At 34.9% G+C, this 27,331-nt stretch overlaps 1 protein-coding gene across 1 annotated transcript in view; it reads right to left on the bottom strand.

The window, feature by feature from the left end:
* DCC (DCC netrin 1 receptor) overlaps window positions 1-27,331 on the bottom strand; it is a gene marked incomplete at both ends in the record, with an annotated part of 1,098,829 nt that overhangs the window by 601,671 nt on the left and 469,827 nt on the right. The window contains one exon of the mRNA XM_081263478.1: window positions 8,115-8,399. Within this exon, the coding sequence (XP_081119604.1) occupies window positions 8,115-8,399 (285 nt within the window). The remainder of the gene's footprint in view (window positions 1-8,114; window positions 8,400-27,331) is intronic.

The raw sequence follows: 27,331 nt of genomic DNA, 5'->3' as shown, positions 1-27,331 counted from the left end.
ACTCAATGTTCTCCATATTGTGAGTTCAACTTCTCACTCCACATTTATCATGTACTGTGATCACACTACAAGCAGTTATCATCCTTTATGATCTAGAAGAGTAACTCTCTAGAAAGAAATTTTTCACATACAATTGATTCATTCCTTAACCATGTTCATTTGCCACTAGATATGTTTCCCTGAATTGACCCTTTCCTGTCTAATGTTAGTCGTAGGGCACGTGAATTAAATACCTGGCTTGATGGTCAACTTTAAAAGCAGATAATGTTGGAGTCCAGTGTGGTGATGCACATCTGTAATCCCAGTTACTGAGGATGCTGATGCAGGAGGATTGCAAGTTTAAGGCCAGTATAGGCAATTTAGTAAGACTCTATCTTAAAATTTAACAAATAAATAAAATGGGCTCAATATGTAGCTCAATTATAGAGTGCTTGCCTAGCATGTATAAGGCCCTAGGTTCAATCCCCAGAAGGACAGTAAATAAGTTAGTAAACTAAATAAATACAAAGAAGACAGTGTGTCCCCTAGAGGTCATTACTTTGTATAAACTATAAAAATTGATTGTAGCAATGTTATAGACAACTCTATTTGTTGTACTGTTCTTTACTTTGTAGATAATGGTATTTATTTTTCTTTTTTAAAAACTAAAGTTTTGTAGCAACCCTAGGTCTACTAATTCTGTCAGCACCATTTTTCTAACAGTATGGAACTCACTTTGTGTCTCTGTCACATTTTGATAATTCTTAAATAATAATGAAAAGGCTTTAATTATTGCATCTGGCATAATGGTACTATTGTAACTCTTTTGGATACCATGAGCAATCCCCATAAGACAGCAAGCTTAACTAATATACACTGTGTGTTCTGAAGTGCTCCTCCAACTGGCCCGTCCCCCTTCTCTCCCTCCCTTCCATCCTTCCTATTCCCTGAGAAATAATCATGTCAAAATTAGGCCAATTATGTATAACCACACAACAGCTTCTAAGTGTTCATGTGAAAGGAAGAATTGCACATCTCTCACCTTAAACCAAAACTAGAAATGATTAAGCTTAGAAAGGAAGGTGTATCCAAAGCTGAGATGGGCTGAAAATAAGGCTTCTTGTGCCAGGCAACCAAGTTGTGGATGCAAAGAAAAAAGTTATTGAAGGAAATTAAATATGTGATACCAGTGAACACAGCAATGATAAAATCGCAAAACAGCCTTACTGAGGACCTGGAGAAAATCCCATTATTCTGACTAGAAAACTAAAAACAGCCATAACATTCATTGAAGACAAATCCCAATCCAGAGTAAGGCCAGAATTCTCTTCAATTTTATGAAGACTGAGAGATGGGGGTGGAGGTGGGTATCATGGAAGAAAAGTTTGAGGTCAGAAAAGTTTGGCTCATGAGGTTTAAGGAAAGAACTGGCTCCATAATATGAAAGTTCAAGTTATAGCTGCAAGTGTTAATTCAGAAGCTGAGTATGGTACTCAGAAGTCCGGCAAAAAACAACTGCAGAAGGTGGCTGCACTATACAACAGGTGCACAAGCTTTCTTTGAAAGAGTATGCCATCTAGAACTTTCATAGCTAGAGGGGAGAAGTCAATTTCCAGCTTCAAACTTTCAAAGGTTAAGCTGACTCTTTCATTAGGTGTTAATGTAGTTGGTGATTTAAGTTAAAATCAATGTTCATTTGTCTTTCTGAAAATCTTAGGACCCTTTGAAAATAATAAAGAATCTACTATGCCTTTGTTGTGTACATGGAAAAACAAAGACTGGATGACCCCAATTATATTCAATTTGATTCTCCGAACTCTAGCCAGAGCAACCAGGCAAGAGAAGGAAATTAAAGAAATGAAAAGAGGAAAAGAAAAAGTCAAACTATCTTTGTTTGAAGATAAATTTCTGGGTATATCTTCTACATCTATTCCCCTTCCCCAAAAAAAGCCAGAAAACTTCTAGAGCTAGTAAGTGAATTCATCAAAATAGCAAGATATAAGATTAACATTCATAATTCAAATCTTTCCTCTACTCCAACAATGATTCTGCTGAAAAGGAAATCTATTCCATTCATAATAACCTCAAAAAACACAAACATATTTGGAAATTAATCTAACCAAAAGGGTAAAAATTTTCTATGCTGAGAATTACAGAACATTGAAGAAAGAAATTTAACAAGAGATTAGAAGATGGAAGGATCTTCCCTGTTCTTGGAGATGCAGAGTTAGTGTTATTAAAATGGCCATATTACCAAAAGCAATATATAAATTCAGTACAATCCCCATCAAAATAGCAATGATATTCTTCACAGAAGTTTAAAAACAACCTGAAATTCATTTGGAAGAATAAGATCCAGAATAATCTAAGTACTCTTGAGCAAGAATAGTAATGCAGGAAGCATCACAATTACCTGATCTGAAGAGTTATAGTAACAAAATAGTAACAAAACCAGCATGGCATGGTGTTGGCATAAAAACGAATAGTAAAACCAATAGAATAGAGGACACAAAGACTAATCTATATACCTTCCTTCAGTCATCTGATACTTGACAAAGGTATCAAAAATATATGTTGGAGAAACAATAGCCTTTTTAACAAATGGTGCAGGGAGAACTGGATATCCATATGTAAAAGAAGGAAACTAGATCCCTCTCCTTCAAACTGCACAAAGTCAAATCAAAAGGGATCAAAGACTTGAGAATTAGAATATAAATTTTACAACTGCTAGAATAAAATGTAGGATCAAACTCCATCATATGAGTAGATGTAAGAAGTGACTTCCTTAATAGAACTCCCAAAGCTCAACATATAACTCCCAAAGCTCAACATATAAAACCAGAATCAATAAGTCAGGTGCCATCAAATTAAAAAGCTTCTGCATAGCAAAGGAAATTATTATGAGAATGAAGAGAGAACCTACAGAATGGGAGAAAATGTTTGCCAACCTGCTGCTCAGAGCATTAACAGCCAAGATATATAAAGAACTTAAAAAACTTCACACACACACACACACAAATATGATCCAATCACAAAATGGGCAAAAGAACAGACATTTTTCAAAAGAAGAAACACAAATAGTCAACAAATAATGAAAAAAAAAGTTCAACATTTCTAGCCATTAGAAAAATGCAAATCAAAACTATGTTTCAAGCCAATCAGAATGGCAATTCTCAATACAAATAATAATAAATTCTGATGAGGATGTGAGGAAAAGGTTATAGTCATACATTATTGGTGGAACTGCAAATGAGTACAACCACTTTGGAAAATAGTACAGAGATTCCTCAAAAGACTATGAATTAAACTACCATCTGACCCAGCTACCCCACTCCTTGGTATTTATCCAAAAGAACCAAAATAAGCATACTATAGCAATACGGCCACTTTAATGTTTATGGCAGCACAATTCACAAAGGCTAAGTAATAGAATCAGCCGAGATGCCCATCAACAGATGAATTGATTAAGAAAATGTGGTATATATGCACACTGGAGTCTTACTCAGCCATAAAGAAGAATTAAATCATGGCATTTTCTGGTAAATGGATGGAAGTGGAGAACATCCTGGTAAGTGAATTAAACCAGACTCAGAAAGTCAGAGGTTGGATGTTTTCTCTTGTATGTGGAAGTTAGAGCAAAACAAGGAAAAGAAGGAGATCAGACGTCATAAGGATATAGGAAAAATCAGGGAAGTGGAAGAAGGAGATTGAGAGGGAGGCAAAAGGGACGAGAAAGTAGAGAAAAAGTGGAAGAAATTTAACAGAATTATATTATGTGCATATATAAATGTGCCACAGGGAATTTTACCTTTATGTGTGTGTAGAAAGCTCCAGTCAAGAATGGATAGATGAATGAGCAAGGGAAGGATCATTGCAGTGGAGGGCTGGGTGGGGGTGAGGAGTGACATGGTATAGGTCAGATTCAATGCATGTATGATTATAGGGGAATGGACCCAGCCACTATATACAAATATAATTCTCTAACTAATACAAACAACCGAGTGACTGCACGATAATCTAAAACATGGTTTACTGAATATTTGAGGTCCACCATTAAGGACTACCACCCAGGTGGGGGACTTCCTTACAAATATTAAAATATCATTGCTTATTGACAATACACCTGGTCACTCAAGAGTCCTGATTAAGAGGTATAATGAGATTAATTGTGTTTTCATGACAGCTAACACAACACACAATCTGCAATCCATGGAGCAAGGAGCAATTTATCCTTCTATTGTTATTAATTAAAATACATTTCATAAGGCCTCAGTCTAGCAAAGAGAGTGAGACATTTTTTGATGATCTGTAAAAATAATTTGAAAACCTTCTGGAAAGAATTCATCATTCTATATAGCATTGAGACTATTCATGACTCATGAAAGAAAGTGAGAATATCAACACAACTCAATCTGAAAAGAAGTTAATTCCAGCTTGTGTGGATTATTCTAAGGGGTTCAACACTTCTGTGGAGGAAGTAACTACAGATGGGGTGGAAATAGTAAGGAGTGGAAATGGTACGGAAACTAGAATTAGAAGTCATGCTTAGAAATGTGCCTGAACTGCCCTAGGGTCGTGATACAACTTCCATGGATGGGGAATTGCTTCTTGTGGCTTAACAAAGAAAATGGTGTCTCGTGGTGATGGATATTACCTCTGGGAAGACACTGTGAACATTGTTAAAATTACTACCAAGGATTTAGAATATTACATACATGATTTTATAAAGCAGGGGCAGGATTACAGGGAATGACTCTGTTTTGAAAGAAGCTTTATTGCATGTGCAATGGTATTGAATAACATTGCCTTCTACAGACAAACTTTAATGAAAGGAACAGTCAATCAGTATAAGGCCAAGTTCACCACTGCCTTATTTTAAAAAATTGCCATAGCCCCTCCAACCTTCAGCAACTACTGATCTGGTGAGTCAACAGCTATCAACACTGAGGCAACATACTCCAAAACAGAAAGATAATGGCTCACTGAAGGTTCAGATGATCATTGGTATTTTGTAGCAGTATTTATTAGTTAAAATATATACACTGTTTTCTTGGACATCATGCTAGTACATACTTAATAAAATATACCACTGTTTAAAAATAACTTTTCTATGCACCAGAAATTCAAAACATTGTGTAATTTGTTCTATATATTCACTGAAGTAATCTGGAACTGAACCTGCAATATTTCTAAGGTCTGAGTGTAATTAATTTTGAAATATAATATTTAGGGATATAAAAAGCTTAATACAATACTGAGTTGGTGAGAAATTCTTAGTGATGAAAAAAGTATGAAACTATTTGTTTTAAGATTAAAAACAGAATTTTACTTTTAAATAAGACACATTCTTGAGGTCTCTATTAATATTTATTTCAACAAAATAAATACCATAGAGAAAAATCATTCAAAATATATTTTAGTCCAGTTCATTCCATTAAAATCACTGCCTGAGTTATACAGATATTTAGTTCTGATCTATACAGAGTCCAGAGTCATCTAATTGTAGTTAAACAAATGAACAATAGATTGAATTACCAACTAAGCAATTCAATTAGGCTATTAAGAAAACTGAAATAAGAATTCCAGTGTATGGGGCAGTTATTTTAGTCAACCTAGTGCCCAAAGCAGATTTATAATTCTGCAATTCAATCTGCTGCTGGGCATTCAGATGTGATGAACCATGAATAAAGTGAACTTGACAACCACAATGGCTGTTCCAATCCATCATATATTCCCCAACACATACAGTAAGACACTTGAAAACATCTCAATGCTTAGTGTGTTGTTATTGCTATTTTTTTTAAAATCCATTACAATCTTTACTTCTAATTTACTCTATTAAAATGGGTGAGTCCTTATAAATGAAATAATTTCATCAGTCAATATGATACTTTAAGTGAATATAAATTTTTTGAGGGTTGGCCATTCTGGTGTCACTTTTAATGCTTTTATGTCATGTTATTAATATGAGGAGTTTCTATTTAAGTAACCCCATCTTTCCAATTTTGTAGGGGTTAGAACATAGGATGGATAATATGTGTATATAATCTAGTACTGCTTTAAATTGGTATCTGTAGAAAGTGGAAATTTATTCAGAAAATATTAACATGAATTTTAAAATGAGAGATTCATGGAGTAGAGCAGCAGATCAGGCGGAGGGAGGTGGGAGGGAAAGGAAAGGTGCTGGGGAATGAGGCTGCTTAAATTGCATTATGTGCATGTTTACATATGGCCTAATGAACCCCACCCACTATTATGTGTAATTATTATGCAGCAATAAAAATGAATTTTAAAAGAAATATTTTTAAATTGAGAGAACCATAATAAGCAACTGAGAAAAGCTGGGCTTGAGCATTCAATCCTTCACCCTCTCTCTGAGTCTTATACTTATTGTGGATCTATGTAGACAGCCCTGAGCCAACTTAGTAAACTTTAGGACAAAGATCAAGTACATTAGGTGGTCAATGGTATTCAAAACAGGGCATAGGATATGTGTAGTAAGTATGACAATAATGTGCTTGTGTATTGTCTCTGCCCATGATTCTTCTTTGAAGGTTATATGCAAATTCACAGAACTTAGACAACAGTTCTCATTAGATTTACTTTTTAAAAATAATTTAGTTTCCATTTATGGAAGAAATACCTACCTGCCTCCAGCATACACTAACACTTTCCTGTTTTTAGCCAGATTACCAACTCGGCTTTAAATAAATCTCCATGGATTACAATTCAAATGTGTTTTACAAAGTGAACAAATAAAAGTAAATGGCGATTGGATGAGTATGCCTCTGTGTCTTTCAAAATCCATTTTAAATTGAATATTTGATTAGTCCACCTAGATTCCTTAATACCACTGGAAAACAGACCCCTCTAGCATTCTAACATAATCAAACATATTCTTTCCAGTTTTCTATGAGGCTTATCTTGGCTTCCCATCTGATTGACTCAACAGATGCATTATTAAGGATATAAGAATATAAACATTTAAAACTTTTGTGAATGTAATGGATGCCTAAATAGCTACGTGCATGTGTTCAGAATAAATGCTACATTTGCATCAGTCACTGCAAGGTAGATGGAATATAACCATCATACCAATAGTTACCAACACATTTAAGTCAATATCTTTGTAACTAATGGAGGATGGAATGTACAAAAATGTTAGAAAGAAGTTTTAAAGATGTCCTTATTTAAAGCACTATGAGGAAACTTCCAATTTGCTAGTTTGTTTTAAAAATGACTTACTCTCTGCATAACTGAAATATCTGTGATAAGAACACACAGGGTACAGAGAGAGGAGCCAACATCTAGGTGCTTTGATGAGCAGTTCATCCCAATTACTCAAGTGTGTGCCTGTTTGTGATTCACGTGAGTGAGACTACCCAAGCCTTAGCAGTGGGAATAATTGATAAAGTAGATATGACATAGACATGTGAGAGCAGCAGTCACTGAAAGGAAGAGACCTTAGCATTCATTCCAACCTCTGATCATTTAGGAGAGGACAACGAGGTCAGTCAAAAATTAACTGGAGAAGAGAACGAAAAAAGAAGAGATGCAAGGAAATAACGTTCCCTATCACAGTACGAATCACACGTTGTGGTGATCATTTCTATGTCTGTGTTCACCCAGAACCTCAATGGACCAGGCTCGGTGTCAGTCTTATTCGCTGCTATCTCCCTGGTGCTTCGCACAATGCTTCTCAGAAATGAGTGCATAAATGAATGGGTAGATGATTGTTCAATATCAATTTAGGGATGATTCTTAGTCTCACTAATCCTGTCTTTCATCTTTTGGAAATGAGGATAGCAACGGTCTCTCAGACTGTTATCAGAGAAAAATGAAACAATACACAAGAAATGCTCAGAAATGGGCTCTACACAAAGCAGCGTGCACTAAACATTAACAGGATGGGTGAATGAACCTGGTTTTCCAGAAATTTCAACAAGACATGGAAAAATAATAACCGCTTTTGGTGTACCCTCATCGAGTGCCTCTGCGAGAAAAAAGAAATCATAAACTGCAAACCCAATGCATGATATAGAATATAAAACAATCACAAGATATTTGAAGGAAAATTTGTTGTTTGACCTATTCCAGAGGATACACTCTGAAGGGAACAAAGAGCACTGAAATACCTGATAAAATCCTGACTTCTGCTTCATTTCCTGTTCTTGAGCTGGCTGGATTCCGGGCTGTGCATCGATAGATCCCAATGTCCCCTGGTTGAAGTCTGCTGATTTGCAATGCTCCAGAGGGTAAGACCACCACCCTGGAGTCTCCCGGCATTGGAGTGAGGTCTTGTTGATTTTTCTGCCAGTGTATGGTTGGCATGGGCTCCCCAATGACTTCACACTTGAGGAGCACTGTGTCTCCCATGAATGCAGTGACAGATTCTGTCTGGGAAAGGAATCTCAGAGGTCCTAAGGGCAAAACAAAGAAGAAGGGATAAATCTTTCTGATAAGGCACAATAATCATCAATAAAAATAATAGCACTTTGCATTTTTATGAAAATTATATCTTATAATGGATCTTCTCATATCCTATCTATCTCATTTGCTCCTCATACGTTACCACATCGGGTGTCAGATGCTGCAGGTAGGTTCCAAGGCTAAAAAATTGTGAAGATGTTTTCACTTATCTCTACTTGCTTGTTTTTTTTTTTTATTATTTTTTGAAAAATACACAGAGCAGGTTAAGACCATTTTAATTTTACAGATAATGAAATTGAGGCTCAGAGAAATGAATTTCAACACACTAGTTATTATATGGCAATCCTACAAACAGGACCTTGTTCTGAATCTTGTACTATGCTCTTCTAGTTACCCAACTTTGAACAAAGTGCTGTGAAGTCATGGGAATTCATGAAGGACTGGCCATACAGCATAACCTATGGAAGTTTCAAGAAGGATGTGTAATATTAACTGCCAATTATAAGAACAGAGAACAATTGTTTATGTGTACACTGCTTAAGGTTAATAATCACCAGTATTGCCAGATATGTTTACAGTGGATTGAAATTAGAAGAGTATGTTTTTCTGGTTTGGCTGGGCACCTATTATTTATGCATCCTTTGGTAACCTGTTTTATTTCTTGAGCTATAAAAATGGAATAATAGCTAACTCACATGACCACTATGATGTTCATATGAAATAATATGTGAAAAAAATGATGCATTCTCACAGACAGAAAATGAAGGGAGAAATAGAAAAGAAACTGGCTACTAAGCCTAAGCATGGCAAGAAGATTTCTCCATCATGTTAGCATACACAAAGAGCAAAAGATATTTCCATCTGACCCTCTTGAACCTCTTTTATGAGCAAGTGGACATCTGTGAACCTACTCCTTTGACCATGAAAACCTTCATTACTTTTTGATGATTGCAACCAAACACATTTACATAAATCATATCATCATTGGTAAATCAGTGGAAATTCTATTTTCTAGAGCTTATGGTACCTGATAATTTCAAATCTATGATTCTTTTTTATTCATCACAGTTAAATTTTGATATTTCCAACTTCATTTTAATCTTGATGGGACTGTTTCCATTGTAAGTACGTTTCATAGTATAACTTGATTTCATCCATCAATTTCAAGTTTGTATCAAGTTTTACTAATTACATTTTATGTTATTGTGGTATTTATTTTACAGATTTAATTATGTCAAAATTTCCCAAGTCTGGGCTTAAATGAGTCAGAAAGTTTTGATTTCTTCTATTAATATTTACTCGATAACAAACTCTATTGTGTTCCATTTTAACTACTGTTTGTTTGAACTTGGGTCGATTAATTCTCCAAACCTAATTTCCCTATAAACTGATAAAAATTTTTGCTGGGGACAGAAAGACAAACATAAAATGGCCTGGGTCAAACCACATTGTAATTTAATATGAGAAGCAATAAGAAATATTATAGAGAATTTTCTTTCCCTAGGTGAACATAGAATTTCATGTCTCTTGCAGTGATCAGAGTCTTTGAACCATAACTGTATCCAAATGTATAAAATTACATTAGTATCACATGTGGAATGCTGAAGGCTGCCATCATTATAGCAATACCTGCATAAATCAACTCGAAATCCTGAAGATACAATATTAAGGTATTTTTAAGAAGAATGAATGATGCAAGAACCTTAATATTGATACAAATTTTAATATATCAACTGAAATGTAGTCAACATATATAGGCACTAAATACTGATATGATTCCAAAACAGACTCTGTAATTTGGATCCGCTGAGCTACCTGGCTCAACAATACAGATACAACTACAGAGGGCGCCAGTCACTTGCCTAACTCCATTCTTTTCTTTGATTATCAGAAGAACTAATCTATACCTCGGCTAGACCTACTAAGAGAAAAACAAAATGAATTTGCTATACCCTGGCTCATCGTTCAAAGTCCAATTTCTAGGTTGTTTGCAGTATATGGTTTAAGTCTGTTCAAAAGAAAAGGAAAACATATATTAATCTACTACTGATATTTAAACAGGGGATGGTTTGCACATACTACACACAGCAAAACTGGAAAAAATAATGGCATATGTGAGGTTTATGACAGACAACAAATTACAAATTTCTGACTTTTTATTTGATAGTTTTCTTCTTCATCTTCATCCCCGTGAGTTTTTTTTTTAATTTTGTAGTGAATTAAATAAAATTGACAATAATTTTCCCATATCCAAAAAGTTATATATTTCATAAACGTATGGCAGAATAAAATATTCTAGGTATTTTGATAAAGAATAAATATTCATATATATGGTTCTCGACCACAAATTGGGTAAATTTAAAACATTTATTTTATATCTGACTATCTGTAGCATTCAAAAATGGACTTTGAAATAAGTTCTAGAGCACAGAATGAAATATAAAGAAGTAGTTCATATGATATTCAACAATTGTCTCCCTATGTAAATTTCATCTGGCTAGAAGAAACATACACAAGGCACGAGATTGAATATTAATATAATTAGACTTAATGGAACTGGCTCTTTCTCTGCATGTTTATTCAATATGCACTCTATAGTGATTTCAGATCTTAATAAACTAGGGTCAGAACTGTATCCTATTTAAAAGCTAACAATGCAATGCGTGGAGTACACAATGCAACTTTCAAATAGTTGATTATTTGTCATAATGGAAAATTTAAAAAGTGATTTGTAGATTTTCCTTTTTTCCCTCTACAAATGAAACTCTTCACAACAAAAGAAGTAACCTAAGTTTACAAGACCGTATATGGTTTGAATTAACACTCCCAACACAGGGTTAAATTTTAGCACTGACATATCATGAAGGTGTCACAAACCACCAAGTCTCAAAAGAAGAATTTAGAGGCTATCAGCTTAGTGCTGCATTTCATTGCATGAGTATGGACATTTAGTAATGAATATTAGTTTCAATTTAACTCATAAGAATAAAATATATTTAGAAAAGTCATTTAATGCTCTAATCGAATACCAATGATTCTTGTTCTTCATACAGGTATAAATTTAATTAGTTCATAATGAAAAAAGTAGTTCTCTGATTAGCAGAGAACTCATCAGAACATGTTGGATCCATTGCAACCAATTTCCTACCTCTCTTTACTCACTCAAAGAAAGTTCAAACACCGTCAAAACATCAGTGTTCCTAAATAACCTACATTTTCGCTTTGCTCAAAACTAACGTTCCCCATATTTTCTGGTATTATTTTATCCCCCCAAGGCTGGGTTTTATTTAATTATATACCCAAGAATCTAGAACAATGTACCTTTCAGGGTCATCTTAACTTTTGCAAAATAATTCTCAGATCTATTTAACTTACCGAGACCCTTTTAAACATGGCTTTCTCTGGACTGCACTTCACATAGTGCTTCCTCTAAAAAGGCACACCCCCACCCCTAACATCTACTTATGAAATCTGTAGTTACTCTCAAGGTATTGAATAAAAAAACAAACAAACAAAAAATCACCATTTTCCTAGCCTTGCTGGAAATCATTTCTTTACCTTTTAAATTTTTATTGTGCTCATAATTTACAGATACCATAACAGAGTCTATAAATAAAAGTCTGAAAAGTGTTTGCATGTTTGTGTTGTTTTCTGCATTTTATTTCCACGGGGTATATCAAATATTTACGGAAAGAAAAAACATACATAAATATTTGTTGAGAGTCTATGTGACTCTAAATATTTTGCAAAAAAAAAAAATTCACATTTTGAAAATTGGGTTTGAATTCAGACTCTATCACTTCCCAACACACATTGGCACACACCTAGCGCCAGATTACCTGTGGTCATTTTCCCACTTCACCTTTTCTTTAGCTGGATGACTTTGGGCAGGCCTCAGTTTTATAATATCACTACTCCAAGACCCTTCATAAATTAACCCATTTAATCATGAAGACAATTCTATATTTAATTTTGCAGTGTTGGGGATTAAACCCAGGATTTTGTACATACTATGCCCCTGAATTACACCCCAGGCTCAGGACAATTTTTTAAGTATTATGATTATCACTACCTTCTTTATATAACTGGTATGAAAGCAAAGCTCTTCCAAATGAGTACACTGTGGTATCATTATCTAAAAAATATTTAGTGCTGAATTATTGTACTTCTTAAAAGACCTTATTTCTTCAATCTAGGTGGAAATGCCTCACAGAAAATTCCTTATATATGTCAAGATTCTCTATTCTAGCTCCCCCAGCAGCAGCTCAGAAATAGGTAAACCGTTTAGTGAATAGAGCTGGCTCTCTGTAATTATAAGTTTCACTTCCATATTCTCAATCAAGTACAGATTGAAAATATTCAGGAAAAAGAATTGTACTGAGAAGGTCCACATTTACTGAGAATGTACAGATTTCTTTCTTGTCATGATTATTTAAACAATACAGTGTAACAACTATTCACATAACATTTATACTGCATTAGGTGTTATAAATAATCTAAAGATGGTTTAAAGTATTTGGGAGGATATGTGTAGGTTCCATGCAAATACTATGCCATTTCATAGAAGGGACTTGAACATTTAGATTTTTTTTTTAACTGAAGGCATGTCCTGGAGACAATCTCCTGCACATTCAGAAGGACAACTATAGGCTTCTCCCTACATGGACTTCCTCAACTTCAACCTGAAGCACCACACTGTTAAAAACAGTACATAACCTATTTTGGTGCTCTCAGAGGGCTTCCATCTTGAGAGGTCAAGATTGTTGCAGGGAAGGATGGTAGTCCAGGTTCCTATCTTCACATCTAGCCTGGCCAAGGATTCCATTGCAGTATTAAATCTAGGGACACCTGGACTTGTTGGCAGTATCCCACAAGAGTCAACTTTCGGGTTTAGACATTATCTGCTCTTCCATGTGTTAACAAAGTAGGAACCTATTAATAATGGTGAACTATAAAAAGAAAATAACATTTTGCTTTACATATGGAAAAATCAGACACATATGGAAGCTCCATTTCATCACCTGCTCTGGAAGTGATAAACACAGACATTTTAAATTCCAATTTTATAAGTAACTAATACATGCTAAAAGTGCCTGGGCTTTGGCATCAGAAATTTTATTGATGTCAACAATACAAATTATAGTTATACAGTAAGTATTAAATGTTGTTAGCAAGAGACATAGCCATTATGAGATTACTGTGGAGGAACAGGCTCACCCTGTTTATTTTGATTTCTTTAAAGAATCCCTCATTTATTATCTTACACTATTTTATCACTAAAATGATTCATTGTCTTTGTTTCTTTGTTAAATGCTGCTTAAAGCCTATTAAACACCATAATACCAATTTGTTTCTAGAACACTAACCGACTTTTATTCTTTTTATGCCTTTGGTAACACCATGCTTGAATATCTGGAATTTAACAGCACCCATCCAGCATCAGATTCTCCAGTTCCACAGAGGTCTCCCTGAATCCAGATAAAACCAGTTACTCCTATAATAAGCCTCCTTTGTACCACTTACTTCCATTTTTTTAAATTAATGGTGGAATATACTTTATATCTATCTTCCTGGCTAACTGGTGAGTTCTACAAAACCAGGGTTCAGTTTTACTTTACCCTGGACTATGAACACTTTAGCACAATGCATGACAAATAATTGGTCATCAAATATTTGTTGAATGGAAAAATATGTCTTATTTTTAGGAGAGTCAGTTCAGACAAATATTCCAACCCCAGCCACTGGGAAGTCTAAGAGAGACAGCAGTAAGTAAGGAGAAATAAAAGGTGAGAGGGAGAAAGCAGTCATTTCCTCAGGACAAGTAAATGAGCTGAGGCTAATATTCAGACTCAAGTTTCCCCAACCTTAGAGCCTTTCATTTGAAGAGACTAGGGAATGGGGTCTATGCCTAATGCATCTATGAAAATGTGACCTAAATCTCATAAGTTTAAATTGAGAACAGTAGATAGTTTGAATAAAATTTTCCATTCCTCTTTCAATCAGTGTTCCAAGGAACAAAATTATCAGAGGTGTAAGGGCCAGCCTCCCTCCACCTGGGACAGCTTGGGCAATAGCCACCATTCTCCTTCAGACCAATACAAATGTCTTCAGATCCAAGGGATAACCAAAATGTTTGCTGTCACCAAGGCAGGAGAAATGTTAATAGCAAAAACAGCAAACATTTTTCACTTGAGCTTTTCTTTTATGATGCTAAAAAAGAGAGAGGGAGAAAGAGGTAAAAACAATCACTATAGCAATGAATGAAAAGCTACAAAATCTGGAGGGACTTCAATAGTGTTAGGCTTTTGGAATTAAAATAAGGAGAACAATAATTTCTCCCTCTGCTTCCAACCATGCATACATGCACCACACAGACTAAGAAAAATCTTCCCATCAGATCTAGGCAGAAAGAAATTTGGAATATCTTAGACCTGCACTTTCATTCATTCAATTCTAAATGAATTTGGATTTCAAGCGAAAAATTTCTCAGTGCAGGTTTTTGCCAAGACTCACAGTTTCTAGAAAGGCCTCTCCTCCACCCATGCACCCCAGAGTGGGCTTCTTTTCTTCTTTTAAATTCTAATCTGAAAATGGCATATTCTTCTGATTTGCCCTCTAGCCTTGTTGGCAGACTATCAGGATCCACATCTTTTCCTATGGAAGGTCTAATTATTAAGTAATTAAAGTCCATTTAATAAAAAGAGATTTACCAATTGGGGGACAGACCTTGGGGTTGGAAACATGCCTTGATTTTAAATATTCAGCAATGTGCTAATATTCTGCAACTGCCAGAGGAGAACTGCTATAAATGCTTTGTTTGCTCCAAATTAAAGCCTGGAGGTTAAGTCCCTCCGAAGCCAGACTTAGTTTGCCCCTATTTAATTGCGGAATTAGCTGAAGGGCAGAGAACATTTTAAGCCAAAGAGAAGTTCTCTAGATTGAGTTCTTCTCAAAAAGCAGCCAAAGACAAAAAAAAAAAAAAAAAAGGTGTTTACAGAATTTGTCAGAAGCTCATTTCTGCCTCTATACCCCATGTCCCTCTGGAGGATGTCATTTCCCTTCATTTTTTTACTAATTTTTTTTGCTTCATTTTATTGGCAAAATTATAGGTTTCTAGATGGTTGGCTAAAGAGCTTGAATGTGGACTTCATAATGTGAGTCCAGGAAGTGTGCCTCAGGGGTGCCAGTCACATTCACCTAGTGTGTGACCTTGCAAGAAACAACCATGTGGTCAATTAGTTGAAATAGGAGAAATGTGAAGGAAAAGGAAAATAGTGTAGGCAAATTACACATAGTTAGTTTATCAGTTGAGCTCTGCAAGTTTAGCAGCACACATTGAACTCATCTCTAAGACCACAAATAGTCAAGATGCAATGTCTTAGAGTCTTTCTTATGGTCATCTTTTAAGATTTTTCCTACATAACATGCTCTGAAGAACAGCTGGCCCTGAGCCAGATCCTTGAAGCAATTGAAGGCTGACTATTCATAAGACCTAGAAGCAGGCAGTCATTTTGGGGACTCCACTAGTCCTGATGACCAAGAGCTAGTTTGCACACTGGTTTTTCATGATCTCACCTTGCAGCCTTGCCAGATTCTGCCTTATTTGCCCTTTGAATCCAAAGAATGATTCCAGATTACCCCAAATCATCCCTCTTATAACATCCTCAGGATGATGGTATCATTATAAGAATTAGGAAAGCATGCACACTCTGAAGGATGAATTTTATAATGGATCAGCTGTATCCAGAGATGGTTTGGAGAACTCACCAAAATTTCCCGGCTGTGGTTATCAAGTATGAACTCTACTCAGGTACTCATGGCCTTAGTCTTCTTGATTTCATCATCAGCAATAAGACAAGCATGAGTCATCTTGACCCCATCTGCATCTTTCATTACCTTCAGTGTCAGGGAGTTTTGGGAAGAATTGTTTTATGTAGCATTTTAATAAGTTCCCTTTCATCCATCTGAGTTATTATAAAATATCTCTTCCCAGCACAAAATTAAATAATGAAGAGCTTTACCACCTCTTCCTCAAACTCATATGGTATTGTCTTCCTGGATATAGATCTTTCATAAAATATAATGAAATTATAGAGAACATCAATGCCATTATTCTGTATGAAAGTTAGACTGGAATCCTTCTTACAGATGGAACCACACAGTCAACTCCATATAGTGGCAACTGCCTTTTACCTTAGTATGCTGTCATATCTCTAAATCAACTAAATCAGACCCTTTACGTATGTGTATGCAAGGTGTCAAGAGGAAAGTCAAATTGATGCAAATCAATAATGAGTTGTCTATTTGCCTTAAGATTTTCTATAGTAATTTTTAAAGGGCAAACTTTGAAAATAGAAAAAAGCACTTCAGCTAATCAAAAAATGTAAATATAAACCAAAATGATATAACACTTTAGCCTATCATCAGTACTGCAGACCTTTCTAAATGATAATTAACTATGCTTCTGAAAGTGTGAATTGATACATTGCTTTTGAAAAGTGATTTGGCAATGTGCATCATTAAAAATTTAAGCCAGTAATTTCACTCCTAGGAATCTATCCACACCAATATGAAGAAAAATTATGCATATATATGTATGTATATATATATATATATATATATATATATATGAAATTTAGTACAATATATTCAACATATTTAAAATACTGAAAAATAGAAAATTGGTTAATTGAACAATTGCTAATTGTTTAGCAAGTTCTGGTACACCAGTGTATATAACATCATACATCCATAGAAAAGTATGTTAAACACTGTTAAAAGTGAAGGAAAATGGTGTATCTCATTTTTTTTCTAAAATAAGCATATTTTTTAAAAAATACAAAAACAAACTTTCTAAAGGACTCAACACTCCATTCAGTGCATTATATTTAGAGCAAATTGCGAGCAACTCTTCATGAGCATATTGATTTCCTGAAGAGATGTTTACCTCCATAAGTTTTGACAATAACTTTATTTTCATTCTCTCCTTTGCAGATAAGTTTCTTATTACAAAAACCTGAGCCTGGTTTATAATCAATAGTAATGAATAATTTTACAGAATTCAGGCTCAGGCTTTCCATCAAGCTTAAATCTTGTCATGCATGGCTAATGAACGGTCACAACACTCTTGAAAGTTGAGCATGCATGCAGCTGGTATTTGTTGGGCCTACTTGTAATTGCACATAACTGAAGGCAGGCAGATCATCCAAATAACAGAAAGCAAACTCTTAAAATTGGTATAATAGGTGCTGGGGTTGTGGCTCAGTAGCAGAGTGCTTGCCTCCCATATGTGAGGCCCTAGGTTTGATCCTCAGCAGCACATAAAAATAAATAAACAATAAAGATATTGTGTACATCTATAACTAAAAAAAGATATAATATTCTGTTTGAAATTTTGCCTTCCATAATTTATCTAGATTATCCTGCCAAGTACCCCTATCAGCACCAATGATATTACCTCCTGGGAATTTCCAGATCATTCATTCATTCAGTCAGTCAGTCAAAGTGATGGCTAATTTTATGTTACGGGGATTGGGCCATGGGCAACCAGACACTTGGCTAAATATTACTTATTGTTATTTTGGATGTGTTCATGAGAATGTTTCTGGGTGACATTAACATTTGAATCAGTAAACTCAGCAAGGCAGAATGTCCTCTGCTATGTGGATGGGTCTCACCCAAATCATTGAAGGCCTTCATAGGACAAAGAGGCAGAATGAAAGAGAATCTCTTTTTGTGCCTGATGATACATTAGCTGGGCACTGGTCAGTTCCTGCCTTTGGACTCTGACTGAATCTTCTTGATCTCTAGCTAGACAACTACAGATAATAAAACCTCCTTAACAGAACTGAATCAATTAGCCTCCATAAGAGAACTGAATCAATTCCTTAAAATAAATCTCTCTCTCTCTGACAGTCTCTATGTATGTATGTGTCTTTAATCAACAAATACAGATATATAGATTGACCTTCCCCAAAGCAGAAATGCTCCAAAATCCAAAATGCTTTAAGCATTTGAGATGCCACATGGAAATATTCACACCATGAAACACAATTATTTTTAAAAAATTGTATAAAACTACCTTCAAGCTATGTGCATAAGATACATGAAACATAAATGAATTTTGTGATTGGACTTGTGCACCATCCCTAAGACACCTCATTATTTATAAGAAAATATTCCAAGATCTTAAAAATTCTAAAATCTAAAAGACTTTGGGTCCCAAGCATTTTGAATAAGGGATACTCAATCTGTTCATCCAAGTGTCCAAGTGTGTGTTTGTATTTGTTCTATTATTGATCTCTTTCTCCAGAGAGAACCCACACTAATATTTATTGGGCATCTAATATATGTCAGGCTAAATCCTAATTGAGGAATACCAGAATGAATAGTAGTAGTTTCTTTTCTCAGAGAATTCACGGTCTGGTAGGAAAAGGAAATAATTAAGAATAATGCCCTGTGATTAACAGTGAAAAATACTGAGGGATCAGAGCAAGCATGATGCTCAGAGATGCTTATGAGAAACAAAAAATTAAGAAAGAGATCCTGAAATGGTAGATATGAACTGATCTTCAATAACAAATAGGTCTTCCTTTGAACCAAGGGTCAAGAGACTATTCTAGACAGAGAAACAACATGTGCAAAAACCATGAATCCAAATTCCATAAACATATTTGGAGATAGTAAATAAATCAGTGAATGATACAGAAGCAGTGAATGATCTTTAAGCCCATCTTGTTCTATCCCATAAAGACTTCTTGAATTTTATCAAAGGCAGGGGTTTTATCAAATTCTGGAAGCTATGATCCCTGTACTACTTCCTAGGTACACAGTGGCACTCAATAAATATTGACTAACCTCTATATTACTAAACCAATAATTGTTAACTTTATGTTTCTGTTATATTAGAATAAGAGGTCATATCATGCTATATAATGTGACAGTATTTCACGGCAGTTATATTAACATACAGTTGCTATTCAGGAAATGATTCCCTCTTCTGGTTTTAGGGATGCCAGAATAACAGTATAAAATTCAACCCAGCATGTTTTCTAAGCTAAACATTACAAAGACCCAATTGTAGGAAAATCCATAAGCAGAAAAATTTGACCTGAAATCATATTATTAGTTTCAAAGGTCATTGAAACAACAGTTGTTGGGTTATGATTACTTCAAACTTTTGAAATTGTTTCAAAACGATAAAATTATCTTCTGTCCATCTTTTAACCAAGTGCATCTTTTTTTCTTATTACCAGTAGCACCAATTGAATATATACTAGGAACTACGTAAGATACAATAGTGTAAGTTATAGCTTTCACATAGCTGTAAATGGCTCAGCTGAAATTTTCTGGCAATATTTTTTTTTACTCTAAATTGATTTGGTAAGGTCTAACGTACTTAGCATATGAACATATTTTTTCCCCTTTGAAAGCATGTGCCTGAGTTCTATCTCTAGAACTTTTAGACAAAGACAAAAGAAAAGAGAAAACTACATGAAATAAGTTTTCATTACACAGAGGGAGCAGATAGAGGAGTACCAGCTCCAAGCCTTAATTTCAGTACATAATTCAATATAGTTAATTTGATATAGTTAAGATTTGCATCAAATATTCCAAAGGAGCCCCAAATTTTCCCCTCATAATTTTAGTATTTTTTTTGCTTCCCACGAAATCCATCTTATAATATGAGAAGAAACCCAGGTGGAAATAATTTTTTAATTTAAAGCCTCTGGTAAATCTGTATAACTTAAATTCAGATTCAGAAGTGCCTACTCGGGGGGAAAGTGTAACTAATAAAATGCATTTATATGTTGCACTTTTGCACAACAAAAATGGAAAAACTAAAACATTTCTATTTAACTGCATATATACCATGTGATTTTGTGTGTGTGTGTGTGAGGAATTTAACCCAGGAGTACTTCACTAATAAGCCACATCAACAGCCATTTTTATTTTTGAGACAGGGTCCTGCTAAATTGAGTGGGACCTCACTAAGTTGCTGGGATTGGCCTTGAACTTTTTAGCCTCCTGAGTCACTGGTATTACAGGTGTGCACCACCATACCTGGTACCATGTAATTTCCAAACTTATGTATTCAGAACCTGAGAAAAATCAAACTATTTTAAAAAACAATTTTGGTAGTTTGATGCAGACTCACCAATCGTAGCTGACATAATGATTCCTTCACTAGCTGAGCTGTGCATCCAACTTACTTGTATCAAAGTCCACCACATGAGCCAGAAGGGATCATTGACTCAGCACATCTGTTTGTGTGCTCGTTCTCCAAGCAATCATTTGGCAGAGGAAGTAAAAGCTGGAGAACAGTAAACCTTCCTTTGAAAATCTTCCAAGAGTGGGGACACTGTCCCAGGCCCAATTGTGTTGCATGATCCAGGGTCTAAGGACAATGATGGAGAAAGGGCACATCTGAGAAGGCCAAGCTAGATTTTTGCCTTGGTTCCAAGATGGCCAGAACTGAGCTATAGGTGTGTGTGGTGTGAAGTATACTAATTCTTTAGACAGGTTTAACCCTAAAGTTTCAGAGTACTCATACCATTTTTTTAAAATAGAATCAGCAACAACATTGTTTCCAAGCTTATGTCTAATCTTTTCTAATGTTAATATCCATAAACTTTTCTTATAAAAATTAAAGTATTAAGAAGCATTTCTTTAAAAAGGAAAAAAAAACATTGTTCATCAGAGAGAACAGAGAAGTGGGCAAAGATAAACAGGGCAGAACACTAAACTGGAGATGTGGGCAGGGTAAAAAATTCAGGTGTTGTACACCATCTTAGAAAGTTTGCATTTTATGTCAACTACAATTGCATGTTATTGAGAGACTTTCAACAAGGGAATGACTATCAGATTTGTTTCTGCAGGATAATTTTTGCTCCTGTGCAGAGAACAGTTGGAAGGTGTGATGGTGAATTCAAGAGTAGAAACAGACAACTCACACAGAAAGTTAACAAGAGTCAATGTGAAAGGAAATACAGCATCAGGCAATGAGGCAGCAGTTTGAACAGGGAAAAGGAGAGAGCCTAGGTATCTTCTGAGTTATGATCCACTAGACCTGTTGGGTGTGGCTTATGTAGGAGAGGGATAGGTCATAAATGAACTTGGACTTCCAAATGAAATTTTTAGGCTGTGATTTTGCTTAGGTTTTATGGATAAGTGTGTTGAGATAGGCAACAGAAAGTATAAGACACACAAGGAAAAGCTGTTGTATCAAAAATTGAGCAGGAGTAAATGATCAAGTATATTACTGGACCTGAATCTCTAAATCTCAAAAAAGCAAATGACTAGAGATATTGAACCTCAAGAAGATTCCTTCATATATAAAATTATGTGATTTTGTGCTTCAACAACCTGATATACAGTCAGATCTTACATTGTGGTCCTCCATCATTTAACCAAACTATTGTAATAGATACACAGAAACTGAAGACACAGAAAAAATTGAAAATTCACCATCACTGTCTTGGTGGAGAGTCTAGTCTAGCAGAAAATGCAGCATTTATCTTCAGGGCTCATGACAGAAGAAACTAAAAATAAGCTTGGAAATCATGGTAAGAAAAGAGTTACGAAACATTCCTTTATTATAAAAATGTACTCACAGCCATTTTGTTTGTAATTATAAATAAATGGCTTTGTCATTTATTGTGTTTTCTCACTAATTTAGAGTCATCGATTCTGATTTATTCTGACTGTAGATAGGGCTCTGGTTCTCAAAGACTAACCCACCATTATTTTAATGTCATTTAGCTTTTCAACAAAGAGAAAATCAAGAGCATAAGTTTGAAATGGCTAGATATATCCTCAATTTTGCCATGTTCTTTGAATTTGCTTTGAATCACATTTTGCTTTTTTTGAAGCAAACTCTTTGCATGTATTTTACTCTTTTTGGTCGTAGTATTTGAGAATTTGTGATAGTCTTTAGGGTGATTTGCATTTATCTCTACTCCAGAATGGCAATTCAGACAACACATTGGTATTTTATTGTAATATAGATTTGTCCTTTTGGGGAATCTGCTATTGTATTGCATATTAGGTCTAAATCATCTATAAAGATGCCATTAGAGTCTACCAAAGGTCCTTTTGAATAACATATATATCTTTAAGGTAATTACACTCCAGTATATACAAATGGTTAACCTGACTTTAAGTGCAGGTATCCTAGCACACTTTGAATATCTGAGTTGTTTCCCAAATTGTGTATCTGATATTTGTCATTGTAGATCATGTTTTTCTTGAGTTTGTGAGATCTTCCCCTTTCAATCCTTGTCCCTTATGACCCTCCTTTTATAACCTTATGTCCAACTCCTCCTGGTCTTCTCACTGAGCTCCCAAATATGGTTCTGTGCCTTCTCATCTACTTCACCAGCTTTGCCTCATTCTGCACCCTTCTGCCTGATTATTTTGCCTTTTGCCACCTCACAAGGGTTGTTTTGATTGGATGGTCCAATATTATGTCCTCAGTCCCTGGTATGTAGTAGGTCTCAATACTTTCTGAACGTTCAACTATTTCCAGTCAACCTTCTAGATCCAAATCAAATATTTCCTTTCATCTTCCCTATTACCACATAGAATTTATTCTAGTTGGTATTTGATTGGCAATCAATAGCTATTTATTGATATGGTTGCCATATTATCATGCTTCTCCTATCCAATTAAGTTTTAGATTGCTCAAAGATAAAATATATTGTTCTACATTTCTCTGAACATTTAGCATGTCTTGCAGAGTGAAGACATAGAATAATATTCTTATTTTAAATTTTGTCACATTGAAGAGTAATTATTTTTGTTTTGCCCATATAATAAAGAGCCATCTATTAAACAAACTCTAAAATATCTGTTTCAGTTAATTTATTTCATCTTAAAATTCTGATGACAGGTCCTTTTCAGTGAAGACTATGTTGATGGTTGTCTCAATTTATGAAAAACCTCATTGTTAGATTTTAGAATTTGCAATTTGTAATAATTTAGGCCCTAAAGAGCTGGTTAATCTTTGGAACAGCTATCAAGAAGAGGTGTTGTAAGCAAGTTAATTGTACAAACTTGATTTACAGTATAAGATACATTATTTAAAGTGACCTCCTCTCTTGATTCTGAAAAGTTGGATTTAATATGTATTTTTTACTACTTATTAATCCCTGCTTTACCTTATGGTTTTATGTCAATATCTTCATTTCTTTCCAAAGTTATTCTATAAACTCCTGAAAGGTCAGACTTCAGTTCCCTTGTGTTCTCTCAGCCCATTACAATTTCTCTGTGGTAGCATGTGGGCAACGGGGATTGTCTGATTCATTACTGAAAACGTGATCTTACATCTGTACTCCATTCTTCATCTGTTCTCCAAGAATTATCTAGCATCAGTTCCAGAATTCCAAAGTGGTTTCATGAAAGGGGTGGTGAAGATAAACAAATATCATAGACATATATCCAACTGACATATCTCTTTATATGTATTTATACATATGAATAACACATGATGTCCCAGGATGCCATATATATGATACCTACAAAAGCTTAAATTCAGCTCAATTTAAATTTAAATTTGGTTCCTGTATTCTCAACTGAAGTTTTCATAGGTGCTCTATAGATGGGATGCCAGAACAATACAATGGGTTTATTCACACATGTGTTTGTGTGTGTGTGTATAAATAACTTAGAGGTTTGTGTATATGTATACTTATGCAAGTCTAGTCAAATATATATATATATATATATATATATATATATATATATATGTGTGTGTGTGTGTGTGTGTGTGTGTGTGTATGTGTTTGTGTGTATGTGTATGGATATATATGTGTATACATACACACATATATATCACTCTACATTTTATATATACACACATAATTACTTCAAATGTATTACTGTGAAAACATTTGTTTTATTATGGAAATCAGTTGAGAATTCATTGGACAAATCCATCATATTATCACTTGTTTAAAAAAGCAATTTTATGTTAAATAAACTAAATGATTAAAACAATTCTTTTTAACCATTAATGTATATGTAAATAATTTCCTTTCATAAAACATAAAACTTTCCATATTTGTTGGTCCTTTTTATTTTTTAAAAACACTGATCAAAACTTATAGCTAAAAATAAGCTGAATCCAGTTTATTGTTTAGAAAAATGATAATAGTCTTATAAATCTTGAACTTGTCCATAAAAGGTTGCTTAATATAATTCAAACTCATCAGAGAAGATGTCTTATTATTTACACCAAGCTGAACTGCTAATTTTCAGAGACAAATGCACCTGTGGAAAAAGAAATCATATCTTTAAATTGTATTATCCACTGACAAGACCACATACTGTTTTGTCCTTGTTGTTAATACAGAAATCAGAGAGTGTAAATCTCTTCATCTTCCTGCAGCACTTCTGGCCAGGGTGTTAATGGCCTGCAGCCAGGAAGTTGTACAGGCTTCCAGCCAATCAGCAAAGAAACCATTTAATTGGCTTTTCAAACAGGAAGCACAAGGAGGAGGGAGGGGGCTGAGTGCTAATGCATTTAGATGAAAACATATTTTCAAATCTCCAATTAAAACAAGAGACAAGAGATCTTAATCCTTTGTGATATAAAATGGGTAGAAGAGACTCATTGCATTTATTAAGTGACAAAGGCTAATTTTACTGATTGAAAATACATTATCGGTGTCTTCAGAGATTTCTTTTTAAAGAATAAACCCAATTTCCCCCTGCTCAGATAGAAGCACTCATTTCCTCACTGAGCAGCATAAGAAAGGTGTCCTGCTTAGAGGGGATAAGAGAAAGCATAAGGGTAGATGGTTTGACTGGTACAGAAGCTGAAGAATGTGTAATTCTTAGACGTGGAGCCAGAAAATGATACCCCAAATTACAACTTTTGACATTCTTTGGGGGAAAAATGAGATAAACAATTGCCTAAAATAACTACTTGAAAAAATATTCTCTAGTATTCACAAGAATTGTGTTATAAAAGCATTAAATACTATATAAATTGTAAGCTACTTATTTAAACAACTGCTAATAAATGAAAGGGTATGTGATCCTTGATTCCATTTTTGTGCATAAGATCTAAAAATAGGAGTTGAAAACTTCAATGTCTTTAAGTCCTAATTGCGTAGTACTAAACTCTGAGCACCTTCTTCTTTTGCTGGAATGATGCTTTTGCAGATAAGAAAACACAGGTGAATAAAACACAAGATCAAGCATCAGGCAGCACAAAGGCAGAAAATAATGTTCTTGCTTTCCATTTATATATATATATATTTTAAGGACAGTTTTGATAAGAAATCATAGGATTTTTCTAAAATGCTTAAGGAGTTAGCATAAGGGTAGATGAGCCTGTGTTAATTAGGCCTGAAGTTGTGGAGTGAGATTGGGAGTCAGATAAAAGTGCAAGACTTCCTAAAGGTCTTAACTGGAGATCTAACTCCACATTGGGTTTACATGAAACCTGTGTCAAGCTGCCATCTAACTGGAGATCTTGCTGTTCACTTAACATGCCCGTGAACTCGAGTCTTGTACTGTGGCCATGCCATGCCAACCTGGTCCTGCTCAGACGGCAGGAGGGCCTGGGAGAACACCACAGTCACCTGGAAGCAGCAGGGAGAGCTGTGGCGGGGAGCAGCCAGCCAGAGCTCATTAGCCAACTCTTGTCTACTATCCATGTCTGTGAGGCACACAAACTAACTATGGCTGAGGAAAAACAATGTTTTTTGATGTGAGAATTATATAAAATTAACACTTCACTATCTATTAAACAGAATGTATCTAGAACACTGTCCCACCTGTTTGTTTACCTATTGTCTATGGCTGTTTTTGAGTTATTAGGGTAGCGTCGACTATCTATGAAAAAGGAAAAAAAAAAGAAATAAAGAAAAAACAGAGGCTGTCACACAGCCTAGAAATCTAGAGGTATTTACTACCTGGTTCTTTATAAGAAAACTGTTTACCAACCCCTTGATTATGATAATGTTAACTCAGGGGCTCTAAATTAATCAATTTCACATATAGTTGATTGACATGCTTGGGAAAATTATCTACTAATCTGGCATGTTTGCCCTGAGTGATCAACTGCACAAAAATAATTGCTTAATACCCTAACCTTCCATGAAGACACAGCCCCAGAGGGCAGTTGGCTCCTCCAATTGCAACTTTTATGAAGACAATAAAAGAAGCAAAAGGAGAAAGAAGCAAAGCCTTATGAAATGGCTTTCTTCCACTTTCCTTTAGGTTGTATTTGATTTCTGGAGCTGCTCAGCTAGTAACAAGTAATATAATATTTGTTATATCAGCAGTTGTGGAATTTGCAGCACCCGGTATTACAGCAGTTCAAGCAAGGGAGTATTTTTAGTGTCCTTGCTCCCAAATTGCAATCAATGCAGTTTTTCAGCTTTTTCTTCCTAAGCCCTCTGTGTGAAATAAACTTGAGATGGGATTATAAAGCAAAGGAGTTTGTGTCTGGGTGTGTGTTAGAAGTTCTGCAGCTGAGCAAGTTCCGTCTCTTTAAAACTCTTGTGTTAATATGCTCTTGTGTTATATGAGGCAGCTCTTCCTTTATATACCTTCAGATATTCCAGAAAATTTATTTATCTGTTCAACAATGATATATTGAGCACCCACTATGTGCTGGGAATTACTCCAGATGCTACAGAATGTGTAATAAAATAACAGAGACACAATGATCTATGCTAGTAAAACTGACATGCACTTAAGGAGACTCAGAAAAAAAAAACAAATAGGTTAAAAAAAAAAACATACGAAAGAGGGTCTTCACTGCATGGGGGAAAATCAGGACAGAGGGGTAAGTATGAGGTTAGGGATCAAAACTCAATACCCAAAGTACAGCACTTAAGTATGCGGAATATTTGAACTAAAGGACACTGGGAAGGATTCAGAAGCAGAGTCTATTTCTCCCTCTTCTTTT

This window comes from Spermophilus citellus, assembly GCF_964194105.1.
Source record: "Spermophilus citellus genome assembly, chromosome: 12".
Classification (NCBI taxonomy): Eukaryota; Metazoa; Chordata; class Mammalia; order Rodentia; family Sciuridae; genus Spermophilus; species Spermophilus citellus.
This window is presented reverse-complemented; position numbering and strand designations above follow the sequence as displayed.